At 43.9% G+C, this 13,345-nt stretch overlaps 2 protein-coding genes across 2 annotated transcripts; both read left to right on the top strand.

Annotated features, from left to right (window-relative positions):
• Window positions 1-2,212: 2,212 nt before the first annotated feature.
• LOC130470152 (uncharacterized) lies at window positions 2,213-4,662 on the top strand. Its single transcript, XM_056839769.1, has 2 exons — window positions 2,213-3,965; window positions 4,658-4,662. The coding sequence occupies exons 1-2, from the start codon at window positions 2,213-2,215 to the stop codon at window positions 4,660-4,662; spliced, it is 1,758 nt and encodes a 585-aa protein (XP_056695747.1).
• Window positions 4,663-6,762: 2,100 nt separating this feature from the next.
• Window positions 6,763-8,275, top strand: LOC130469655 (uncharacterized). The gene is made up of 4 exons (XM_056839065.1): window positions 6,763-7,071; window positions 7,163-7,223; window positions 7,406-7,831; window positions 7,916-8,275. The coding sequence occupies exons 3-4, from the start codon at window positions 7,428-7,430 to the stop codon at window positions 7,932-7,934; spliced, it is 423 nt and encodes a 140-aa protein (XP_056695043.1). The 5' UTR covers window positions 6,763-7,071; window positions 7,163-7,223; window positions 7,406-7,427; the 3' UTR covers window positions 7,935-8,275.
• Window positions 8,276-13,345: the final 5,070 nt, after the last annotated feature.

Here is a 13,345-nt window from a genome sequence, read left to right as displayed (position 1 = left end):
CAACTACACAAACACACTAAGTCATTTATCATGACTCATGAGAAATAATTTTTCAATTGCATCATCTTACAATTTGTATAATTTGTTTTCTAGTGGAAATAAATGATTCAAAATTAACAAACACCAAATTAGACATATGCAGTCATGCAAGGCATTTTTGTAGTTGATGCTTATGAGACTTATGACATCATGTTTATTCATGGTTGTCCTAATTCTTTAATTTTTTTTTTTTTTTCCAAAATAGTCAATAGAAAATAAAAAGTCACATAAAAGTTTAGTTGTTGTAAACTTCATGTTAACATTCATTTATAAATTAATGTGAAGAGATAAACCACAAATGGTTGTTGGTTAAGATGGTAATGAGACTTATCCTCCACACTTGAGGTCTAGAGTTCAAATCTCATTGTATTTAGACATTTTTCTCAACGCCTTTTAATATATTAGTATAGATAGCTTTAGTTTGCTAAATGCCTTTTGCCGTCTTTGACTTAATTTTGTGTCTGATGACCAAAACCAATTTTAAGATTTGTCATGTTTCTGCTGCATGGATCACGTGGACATAATCGCATACATCTCCAAGCTTCAGCTAACATGTTGCGCACTTGGCTACGTCTTTCACACCATTTAATTATTCACGGGGACCATTGTAAATATTTTCAAGAAAAAATAAGACAGCAATTTAGCTTTAAGTTATGTTTGATTTATTTTAACTTATTTTAAATAGTATAATTCAGATAAGTTCAGTTAAGACTCTCCTTTATTGGATTTATTTTGATTGAACTTATATTATCTGAATTTATCTGAACTTAACTGAATTTATCTGAACTTATTTGATTAGTTTATATGAAAATACATATTTTGTCTAAAATAAACTTATTTGTGTGTGATAATGTCTGAAAAACAGAAAAAGGAGGATTAAAAAAAAACTTTTTCTCTCTGCCATGGAAAGAGCGTAGGATAAGGTTCCTTGCTATCGTGCGCACCCCTTCGAAAAATGACGAGGAAGAAGAAGAATCAGAAGCATGAAGTTCGAGAAATCAATAAGGAGGCCTCCTCTCTTCTCAACACTGTAAGTTTGAGACCAAAGAACCAGCATCAACTGAGAAATGTGACACCCAGCTATGGTGGGGAAACTCGGAAATCGCCGCCGGTCATTTCTCCGTTTCCGTCGCACCCAAACACTGAGCCACCTTCTCCTGAGATGCAGGAAGCCATTGATGCCTATCACGCTGCTATTAACTACACCCCTTCTCTCCCAACGCAAACCCAGGTGGTTTCTCCAAAGATCTTGGAGCCTGTGGAAGGTGTGCAAGACAATAGAGTTCTTAGAGGCTCTGCTTTGGAAAAGGTGAAGGAGATGATGAGGAATGTGAATGCTGTGCTTGGATTGAAGAATGGTACGGAAACCCTCACTGATAATGGGGGTTTGCAATTTCCAGAAACAAAGCACATGCATGCTACTTGTTATCCCACTTTTTGGACTAACGACATAACCGCTCTAACGTTTGATCATGTCGTGTCAACCAGGTTCTGTCGTGTCGCAGGTAAACATAGTTCCAGGGAGATACGTCCGACGTAGCATCGTACGACGAGGCATAAACGACGAAAGACGGGCGACAACGCACAGGCAACAGAGACGCGTCCTCAAGGAACAGGTTGATAAAGATAAGTTAACCTAAAGCCCATGATAGGCAGCGCCGTCACACTAGCAGGAATGAGTCCAAGACATGCGCGAGAAGCGCGGAGGTGGTTGAAGACTAAAGAGACGTGTAACAAAGATATCCCTATCTTTGTGGGATTCTCTCAACCAACTAGACCGTTGGAAATATCTTATAAAAGCATGAAGACGATGACAAGTGAGGGACATGTTAACTCAAGCACTCACATTCTCAAGCTATTAAGCGTTCATATTATTCTTGTACTCGCTCTTTAATTTTGCTACATTGATTTCTAGAATAAGATACAAACAATTATATAGGAAACTTAGTGGATTGATAGCCTCATAGCTATCCGCGGTTTTTTACCTTATTCCTGGGTTTTCCGCGTCAACACTTCTCTGTGTCGTGTCTATTTTTGTCTTCCCTTATTTGATTATCGCTTAGTTAGTGTCGACCTAAGCCAAAGATCGCCCTTAGACGAAATTTGGCATAAACAGTTTGGCGCCGTCTGTGGGGACATTAACTAGGTTTCACACAAAATCACCCTACACACCATGACTACTGAAGAGATGACGCTCGCAGAGATGAAAGCGGCCTACGAGAAGGCCCAAGCAGAGCTGGCCCAAGAAAGGGCCTTCATTGAAAACCTCCAGAAGGAACTCGAATCCGTGAAAAGTAACAAGTATCAATCGCGTTACAAGCCAGGTGCAAAACCGAAGAAGTTGATATTCGAGATGACTGGCGACTCTGAAGACCTGTCCGACGGCGAGGAGCCACATGAGGAAAAGGATGGAGCAATACCGGACCCCGTCACTAAGCGCCTAAATAAGATGGAAAATCACATGAAGAAGCGATGCTCGTTGATGATGAAGCTGATGACCAAACTGCCGGGGGCACCCACACCCGTGGAGACCGAGCCGACCGACGGGTATGCAGCATCCCCGTTCTGTGAAGCGATCACTAGGGTGACGGTACCACACCAGCTCCGACTCCCTACCTGGACCACCCTGTATGACGGAACGTCTGATCCATACAGACACGTCAACTTCTACAAGCAGCGAATGTGGCAGATCGGCATCCCCTACGACCTGGTCGAGCCCGTCATGTGCAAATCCTTCGGAGGAACCCTCGACGGAGCAGCCCTGGAATGGCTCATGAACATAACACCTGGATCTATCTTCTGCCTGTTCGACCTCATCAACGCCTTCTACCAACAATTCGCCAGCAGTCGCCAATTGGAGAAACAAACAAGTGACCTCTATCGGTTGGTCCAAGGACCTACCGAGTCGGTACGCGATTATTTTAACCGTTTTAATTGTGAAAAAATTAGCATAAAAAACTGTGATGTCAGAACAGCCATCGAAGCATTCAAGAGAGGTCTCGTCCCCAACTCAGAGCTGTACCGAGAACTAACCAAATATCCCTGTGCAAACTTCGAAGAAGTCAGATCGAGGGCTACGGCCCAGATGCGGATTGAAGACGACGAGATTACACGAATGGTTTCTCAGCGACCAGCAGGGGGCAGCAGCGACAGGAGGTCGTACACCCCAAGGAACAACGGCTGGAGACACCAACCATACAACCGCCAGGGTCAGGTACAAAATGTCAATCAATATGATGATACTAACAGTGTTTACAGGAATGAATGGGTCGTTTATCCCCCCATCTCCGAGTATGGCTTCAACGTCGACATCGGAGGCGTGGTAAACGCCCTTCAAAGTGTAGGTGGTACCGTCAGATGGCCTAAGAAGAGTGACAGACCAGACTCTATGAAGGACATGAGCAAGTGGTGCGACTTCTACCGCGACAATGGCCACACAACCGAGGAATGCATCTCCCTCAAAAAGGAGGTGGCATATCTATTGAAAAGAGGCCACCTGAAGGACCTACTGAGCGACAAAGGAAAGGAGACGTACAACAAGGATAGCAGCTCCCAACCCAACCCAGCACCAAGCAGCGACCGACCAGCCCCGCCCACGTTCGAAAAAGTGGTAAACGTTATTTCTGGTGGTTCAGATATATGTGGACTAACTTCTTCTGCAGCTAAAAAAATCAACAGGGGCGAATCTGAAGCCGTCAAAGAGGGGCAGACCGAAGACGAAGTAGCACTCGACAAGTCATTAGCGGCGATGATAATAACCTTCGACGACTCAGATTCAACCGACACAATACAGGAACATCATGACGGGCTAGTCATATCGCTCCCAATAGGCAACGCTCTCATCAAAAGGATATTGATCGACAACGGCAGTTCAGCAAACGTATTGTTCCTAGAGGCTCTGCAGGAAATGGGACTAGACGAAAAGAGTATAATCAGAAGGTCGACAATCCTAGTAGGATTCAGTGGAGAATCGCTACGAACAGTAGGAGAGATATCGCTGCCTACGTACGCAGAAGGTGTTAATGTGATAACCAAGTTCAACGTCGTCGACTGCCCATCAGCATACAACGTCATTTTGGGACGACCATGGATCCACAAAATGAAGGCGGTGCCGTCGACATACCACCAGTCAATCAAGTTCCCAACCAAATGGGGAGTCATGGAAATCAAAGGACAGCAAAGGGACGCAAAGAAATGTTACGAAACGGCGCTGAAACCATCAAAGTCATCCATCTAGCAATTACAGCCAGGGTCGACGGTAGACGACCCCGACGACCAACAGATCGACGAAATTATGCTAGATCAGGCAAAGCCAGACCAAGTAGTAAGGATCGGAGCGTCGCTGCCTGACAATATCAGAAGTCAGATAGTGTCATTCCTAAGAGAAAACTCGGACTGCTTCGCTTGGTCGCACGAGGACATGACAGGAATCAGTTCAGACGTCATCACCCACCACTAGTGGAAAAACAATCATTTGCATCACCGCATTTGCCTCGCACATTTAAACATGTGACGCAATTCACAGTTTTAAGCATTAAAATTAGTCATTTGCGTCGCAGAATTACTAATCTGCGACGCAGATGACTCTACGATGATCTCAGAGTCATTTGCGTCGCAGATTAGTAATAATGCGACGCAAAATATTACCTCATTTGCGTCGCATAATTACTAATCTGCGACGCAGATGACTCTAAGAGTCATCTGCGTCGCAGATTAGTAATTCTGCGACGCAAATGAGGTAAAAAAAATTCGGACGTGTCAATGGGTTTCTACCTCTCTCCTCAAACACACTCTCTCCTAATTCTACCTCTCTCCTCAAACACTCTCTCTCTCTCCTAAACTCCCTGCTTCTTCCTCTCTCCTCAAACTCGATCCAGTTTCTGCCTCTCTCTCCTCAACCTCGCCGCTCAAATTTTCCTCCGGCAAGGTTCTTGCACAAAAATTCGGTTTGTAAATGAGGTAAGTCTTCCATCTCTTTCCTCCTTTCTTCAATTCTTTTAGGTTTTAGAACTTTCACTTTTGTTTAAGTTTTTGATTCTTCAATTTTTTGAGATAAATCATAGGTTTCGACAACGGAAGAGGGAGAATCGGGGCCGTAGAAGAGGTGGAGGAGGGTGTCGGAGGTGGAAGCGTCATTGAAACCGCCGGCGTCGCACCCTTGCTACTGTCGCAATCGAAGCATCTATTTCGAAATCCTTGGAAAGGGAAGCTTGACGGCGGAGGTTTCTGGAGAAACTAGATTGACGGCGGCGAGGTGGAGGAAGGAGGCGGGACGGTTAGTCGGAGGTGAGAATTTTGTAATGCTTCCATCTGTCTCCTTCATTCTTCATTTAGTTAGGGTTTTGAACTTCAGTTTATGTAATTTTGGATTTTCGTTTGAATTCTATTGAGTTTGCTCATTTTCTCTTCAGCTTTGAAATTAATGTTCTTGATTCTGTTTTATTGTGATTGAACTTGACTTTGAATGGAAATTGAACTGGATTAATGATGAATGGTTGACGATTGTGTCTCCTTTTTCGTTCTTAAGACTAAATAGCTTGATTTATGTAAACATGGTGGAAGTTTGATTGGTGTTCCTGTTTCTGTGGAAAAATTGATTTTTCTAGGGGTTATTTTGAGCTGAGGTCCAACCTTATGAGATATGAGATACCAGACATCCAATTTATGTTATTTCTTTAATAATCGTCTGCCATCCATTTACAGAGGTGTTACGATGGAGTTGTACAAGCTTTGTTTACTGGTGACAACTTCTGTTTTGGGAACCCTTTTCTCAAATGGTGAGATTATGTTTACTTATCTCATTTTAGAGACATTAGGTTGATAGTTCGGTGTTTTTGGGTTTTGATTTGATGCTTCACTTTATATTGGTCTCTTGGTTATATGAGTGTTCCTATAAGGATTATAACTTTAAATCCCCTGTACGGATCCCACTTGTAGTCTTAAGATTTTTTGTTTCTGTGGCAAAGAGAACAAGGTTCGTTATACCCAAATCTTTTGGTCTAGGTTCATGATAAGTTTATGATAAACTGGTAGGTTAAATATATACAGTGTATAGCCTGATAACAATGCTTTTGTCTTACTGTGATGGTGTTTAAGGCCATTGTCCTAGCCTCCTAGGATAGAAATAGCCTAATAACAATGCTTTTGTCTTTCTATTATGGGACAACTTGTCCTCTGTTTTGTAGTCTCTGCTTGATGTTCATAAATAAAATTGCTGTTATGCTCATACATGCCATCGGTCACATTAGTCTGGCAGACTAGATCAAATGATCATTATCTAAACATTTGATTCTCTATTAGGTTTTAGTGTATCTATTTATTTTTGCTTCCACCAAAAAGATGTTTAGAATAGTGGTTTCTGATATAGACATTGGCCCATTTTCCTGCTAGAACTCAATGCTCTTACCCACTCCATTTTCCAAAGCATAATTGTACCAAATATGTGTGTTGCTTCTGTTAGCTCTAACTTATGATCAAGTTAAATTAGCTTCACCTCAATTAAGTTCGGAGACTCAGTTAGAATTAGAATTTGTTTCATTCGGAAAGTTTTTTGACCATGGGGATCGTATTGTTGACACTAGTGCAAAAACGTTTAATTGCATCGCTGCATTTGCATCGCCAATCTAAACATGTGACGCAAATGATAAATTTTAGCATAAAATTTAGTTACAATCGTTGTCAGAAACTCTGTGGAAACTCTGTGGAGTTGGATGTTTTAATAGTGATTTATCGCTTTTTAAATTGGAGTTCACTCTTTGAATAATCTATAATATGTAGACAGGGCACTGACGTGTCTCTGAAGGATCTTGACTACCTTTTGTCTCTACTTGAGGAAAAGAAGAGAAAGATGGCCGGAGCAAGAAGAAGCTAGGGTTTGAAGCCAGTAAACTCGCTAAGAATACAAGGAAATGGTTAAGATTGAAGCCAGTAAACTCGCTAAGAAGCATCCACGTGTCTTGCAGATGGAATGAGCTACTAGGACGGTGGTTGACTGGTACTTTCATTCCGGCAGAAATATTAAAAGTACAAGAGGTTGTGTCAATGAGATCAATCAGTATATTTCGCAACATAATCAGCTTTTGTTGGATCACATAACTGACCTTTGGAGCTCTCTGATGCCCAGTTTGTGTTCTGTGATGTTTACCAAGGCTTCATGCGTATCTTGTCCAACCCTAAACACTATGGTAAGCACTTTCATTACATTACATTGGTGGAACTGTTTTTAACCTATGATCTTGTAACAATGCTGGTTATAATGTTGTACAATACTTAGTGTTACTTATGCAGTTATATATGCATAATTATGTCTCTAAGCTGATTCTGTTGTGATGTTGGTAGTGATGGTATGTGAATTTTTGGGTGGTAGGCATCAAGGAAACAAGAGGAGCATGTTGTGGAATAGGGTGGCATGGAGCAGCATCGGGGTGCGACACCATGGAGATGGTTTGCAACCAAAGTACAGCTCATGTAATCCTTCTAAGGCCGTCAATTATCTGCTGGCCGACTCTGCCTGGTTCGGTCATCCATTGGGTGACATCTTTCATCCCTTGAGCGTCCGAGCACTGGTGAACATAGCTTCAGCAGCAGCAGCAGCAGCAGGTGTTCTGGCAACAACAGTTATCGATTACAAGCTAGAAGCAGCAGCAGCAGTTCTGGCAGAAGTAGAAAGCAGCAATTCTGGCAGCAGCCAGTTGAAACAAGAACAAAACCAAGCCAGCCTAAAGAGTGTTTATTTTCACCAGTTGCTGGACTTTCTTGAAGTTCTCTGCCTTAACTGTGACTATCACCGTTGGTAATGCATCCCATCTTTGTATTGAAAGTCATATCTTGATTTGTCATAGATTTGATTTCTAACATCTTCCATTTTTATATCCAGGATAGAGATATTTACTTAAACTTTTATGTTTAAAGTGTAGTTAGGTTATCAACATGTTGGTTGATCTATGGTGAATTTGCCTTTTATTGGGTTGTAAACTGTTTTGACAGGTATATATTAATGTATTATAACATTCCCGGTATTGGGGAGGGTCAAATTACAAAGGAAATATTGTCAAAATTTTCACCTAGTTTACTTTTATTTTTATGCTCTGAATATACTAGTACTGAAAGCTGCTTATTTTATTTAATCTATGGATTAAATAAAATCAGCAGCTCATTTTTTTTAGAATATCCAAAAGTCATTTGCGTCGCACTTTAGCTAATCTGCGACGCAAATGACATTTTTTTTAACATATTGAAAAGTCATTTGCGTCGCACATTTAGCTAATGTGCGTTGCAAATGACATTTTTTTAACATATTGAAAAGTCATTTGCGTCGCACATTTAGCTAATGTGCGTTGCAAATGACATTTTTTTTTAACATATTGAAAAGTCATTTGCGTCGCACATTTAGCTAATGTGCGTTGCAAATGACTTTTCAGCACCATGCCTGAAAAGTTATTTGCGTCGCACATTAGCTAATTGTGCGACGCAAATAAGGTTCATTTGCGTCGCACAAATGTGCGACGCAAATGACTTTTAGTCATTTGCGTCGAGAGCTTTTGCCACGCACGATGTGCGACGCAAATGTGCTTAAAAGTGCGATGCAAATGACCCTTTTTCCACTAGTGCACAAACTCAATGTCGACCCCAACTTCAAACCAGTGAAACAGAAGCGGCGAAAATTCGCACCTGAGAGAAATAAAATCATAGACGAAGAAATCCAAAAACTGATAGACTCCGGGAAAATCAGAGAAGTCAAGTATCCAGATTGGTTAGCAAATGTCGTCGTCGTCAGTAAAAAGAATGGGAAGTGGAGAGTCTGTATCGACTTCACAGACATCAACAAAGCATGCCCTAAAGACCCATTTCCGCTGCCGCACATCGACGCCCTGGTCGACGCCACTGCTGGACACGAGCTACTAACATTTATGGACGCCTACTCCGGATACAACCAGATCCTTATGCACCCAGACGACCAGGAGAAAACATCTTTTGTAACAGACAGAGGTATTTATTGTTATAAAGTCATGCCTTTTGGTCTTAAAAATGCAGGTGCAACGTACCAGCGATTGGTCAACAAAATGTTCAAAGACCAACTTCGAGACACGATGGAGGTCTACATCGACGACATGCTAGTAAAGTCAAGGAAGGCCGACGACCATGTCGAACACCTACGACAATCCTTCGACATATTGAGAAAATACGGTATGAAACTCAACCCAACTAAATGTTCTTTCGGAGTGTCTGCAGGGAAATTTTTAGGTTACATCGTCACCCAAAGAGGAATCGAGGCTAGCCCCGACCAGGTGCGCGCAATCATCAACATTCAATCCCCCAGGAACATAAAAGAGGTACAGCGCTTGACAGGAAGAGTGGCGGCGCTAAATCGTTTTATCTCGTGGTCGTCGGACAAGTGTCGTCTATTCTACGACGTCTTGCGTAAAAACAAAGGTTTTGACTGGTCCGACGACCACGAAGCAGCCTTGCAAAACCTCAAAAAATACATGATGTCGCCACCCCTCCTGTCCAAACCCAAAGAAGGCGAAGTCCTACAACTGTACCTAGCCGTCAGCTCCACAGCAGTCAGCGCGGTCCTAGCCCGAGAAGACGAAACGCAACAGCTACCTATTTACTACATAAGTAAGTCGCTACTAGAAGCGGAAACCAGGTATTCCTCCCTCGAAAAACTCGTTTTAGCACTCGTTACTGCAGCTAGAAAACTAAGGCATTATTTCGAAACTCACCAAATAGTGGTGATGACTAATTATCCAATCAAGTCTGTGATGCGTAGACCAGAACTAACAGGTCGAATGGAGAAATGGACGATGGCGCTAGGAAGCTTCGACATCAAATACCAACCAAGAACGGCGGTGAAATCGCAGGCACTAGCAGACTTTGTGGCAGACTTTAGCCCCGACCTGGAGAAAATAGCGGACGACGAAGTCAAACTCATCAATAACGTAGAAGAGATATAGACGCTCTTCGTCGACGGCTCGTCTAACTTTCGCGGTGCAGGTCTAGGCGTCGTGCTAAAGTCACCACAAGGGGACATGATAGCACAAGCCATATGCTGCGACTTCAAAGCGACAAACAACGAAGCAGAATACGAGGCATTAATCGCCGGGTTGACGCTAGCTGAAAAATTGGGGGCAAGTGGACTCAACATCTTTAGCGACTCACAATTAGTCGTCAAGCAGATCAACAGCGACTACGAGGCTAAAGACCTGAAAATGACCTTGTACCTCGAAAAAGCAAAAAAACTAGCCTCCAAATTCAAACCCCTCTCCATTAAACAAGTTCGACCATACCTCTAGTACACCTATTGTCACCCGCTATTGAAAAAGACATACCACAAGATGCCAGCCTTGTCCTATCAACCACAAACACCGACAGCTGGACCAAGCCCATCCTCGACTACCTAACACATGAAACCCTACCCGACGACAAGCTCGAAGCCAGGAAGATACTTTTCAAAGCTTCACGATATGTTATTTTGCAGGGTGTATTATTTAAAAGATCAGCGAACGGAATGTTGATGCGATGCGCAGAAAAAACAGAATGGGAAAGACTACAAAAGCAATACCACGAAGGAGAATGTGGCGGACATGAAGGAGGACGAAGCCTGTCAACCAGAATCAAAAGAAACGGATACTATTGGCCAACGATGCTCAAGGACGCAATGAGGTACGTAGCTAAGTGCGACAAATGTCAACGACACGCAGGTATGACACATAAACCATCTGAATTTTTACACCCCACCTTAACTCCGTGGCCTTTCATGAAATGGGGAATGGACATCGTCGGTAAACTACCCGTCGCCCCAGGACAAAAGGTCTTCATGCTCGCTCTAACAGATTATTTTTCTAAGTGGATAGAAGCAGGTGCGTTCCAACAGGTAAGAGACAAAGAGGTATGTTCGTTCATATGGACTAACATTATATGCAGATTCGGAGTGCCATCGGAAATCATATGCGACAACGGATCCCAATTCATCAGCGACAAAACTAGGGCTTTCTGCAAGACGTGGAACATCGAGCTAAAGACGTCAACGCCAAGATACCCCCAAGCAAATGGACAGGCGGAATCCAGCAACAAAACAATCATCGCATCGCTAAAGAAGCGGCTGGAAGATAAGAAGGGACGATGGGCAGAAGAGCTGCCATCCATCCTATGGGCCAACAGGTCAACGCCTAGGACGGCGACGGGACAGACTCCCTTCTCACTCGTTTACAGGTGCGAAGCAGTACTACCCCCCGAAGTGACGCTGCCCAGTGCACGATATGGACTCATGACGCCAGAGCAGAACGACGTCGAACTTAGTGAAAACCTCGACAACACAGAAGACTTCAGAGAAGCAGCGTTGATAAGAATGGCGTCGCAACAGCAGATTGTGGCAAAATGCTTCAACAAAAACGTCAAAGTAAAAATGTTCAAGGAGGGCGACTGGGTGTTGCGCAAAGTGTTCCAAAACACAAAAGAATTAAACGCAGGTAAACTCGCGCCAGCTTGGGAAGGACCATACTTGATCGATAAAATCGTCGGAAAGGGGGCATACAGGCTCGTCACCAAAGACGGCAAGTCGGTCCCCCGAAGCTGGAACGCTACACATCTTAAACTCTATCACTTTTAAAATATCCGTCGTAGCCAATTTTATCAGTTGTCGTACCATCGTTCCTACCTTCTTCCTTATTTTTTATCGCTTTATTTGTTTGGAATTATTACTGACTTAGGCATCGGAGGGCCGTTGGCATCCCCAACGGCGAATCCTCCTAGCAACCCATGTTTTCTTTTGCAGAAGATAACACACGACGCATGACAGAAAGTGAATCCCAAGTGATTAACAACGAGCAACCGATACAGGTACGGTTTTACATACATGTAATGCCACCATTTCAATATTTGTTACCCGTAAGACACATGCCACACGACGCACGACGAAAGCTTCAAAACACAAGAGTCACAAAGAACACACGCAAATAAGAAAAAAAGAGGAACACACTTATATAGCAAAATACAAATTGCGCGACCCCTAAGGCCACAACTTCTGAAATTCAAACAAGAATTATCCAAACACCTCGCCGCCGCCACCGACGACGAGTAAAAACATCCAAAACACGAAAACAAAACACAAGTCATCCAAACCACCTCGTCGTCGCCATCGACGACGAGTAAAGAAATTCACAAACAAAACACAAAAACCAACAAAAATTCGAAAACTACAAACTATTACATCCCTTCTTCCTGTGTAGAGGCCACGACCTCCTGCTCCGACTCCTGCTCTGGGGGCACGACGGCGTCAGTCACGACTGGAACCTCCACCGACGCCACGTCCTACGTCTCGTCTTGAGAAACGACGACGAGAGCCTCCTATTCGCACTTAACAGCTAACACCTCCCCTTCTTGGTCCGGAACAGGCGCATCCACCACCAACAAGGCCGCATCCACCTCTGTCGCCTCAGTACTGGCGGTGTCAGCCGTCTTCGCTAACTCTTCCGAATCCACCACAGGCACCGACAGGTCAGCCATGGTACCGCCATTAGCCAGATAGTCGTCCACCTCCTTCTGACACGGCCAAAGGCTAGTCTCCCCAATCAAGCAAGAGTACATCATTTGCGCCCGCGTCCTCCATATAGCGAGAGCCTCGACGTCCTTCGCCTCCTCCTGCAGGGCGTCGTACAAGCTCCTCAATCCATCTAACTCCTCCGTTGTCGAGGCCAGCTCTTCCTTCACTTTCTCCAGATCTTTAGCCACGTCGGCTAACTGCTTATCCTTACCTTTCAATTGATCACCCTTGGCCTTAACCACCGCAGCAAGGTCCACGACCTTCTTCTCAGCAGCCTTCCACTTCGCTTCCCACGACGCGGCCGCCTTCTTCGCCGTCGCCATCAGCTGCCTCGCATTCGTCACCTCGTCGCACAGCAACGACCATTGCCTACGTACAGCCAAGGCAGCCTGCGACGCCTGCGCAAAACCAATGCCAAAAAAGATTTACACAACACGTATCTTTTGCAAACAAAAAAGAAGAAAAAACTAAATAAAACTCACCCGCAGACTAAGTTCAGCGGCGTCCGACGCGACAGGAAGAGGATCCACCTCGTGATATCGTCGATACGTCGTAGGCAAGATCAAGCGATCAGCGAAAGGCCATATAACAAACGCCTCTTTATCACCCAAGAAGCCTGGGGGCAAAGTGATAACCGTATCCTCGACAGGATTCGTCTCAGCAGGACGCTTCTTGGCCGACGAAGCAGACACTTTACTAACGTCGACAGCAGCAGACGACGCCTTGAACGGCTGTGGGGGCGATGACGAAGCAATCGGATGA

Source organism: Spinacia oleracea, chromosome 3 (assembly GCF_020520425.1).
Source record: "Spinacia oleracea cultivar Varoflay chromosome 3, BTI_SOV_V1, whole genome shotgun sequence".
NCBI lineage: Eukaryota > Viridiplantae > Streptophyta > Magnoliopsida > Caryophyllales > Amaranthaceae > Spinacia > Spinacia oleracea.
Note: the sequence above shows the minus strand (reverse complement) of the source record. Positions and strands in the feature narration are given on the sequence as shown.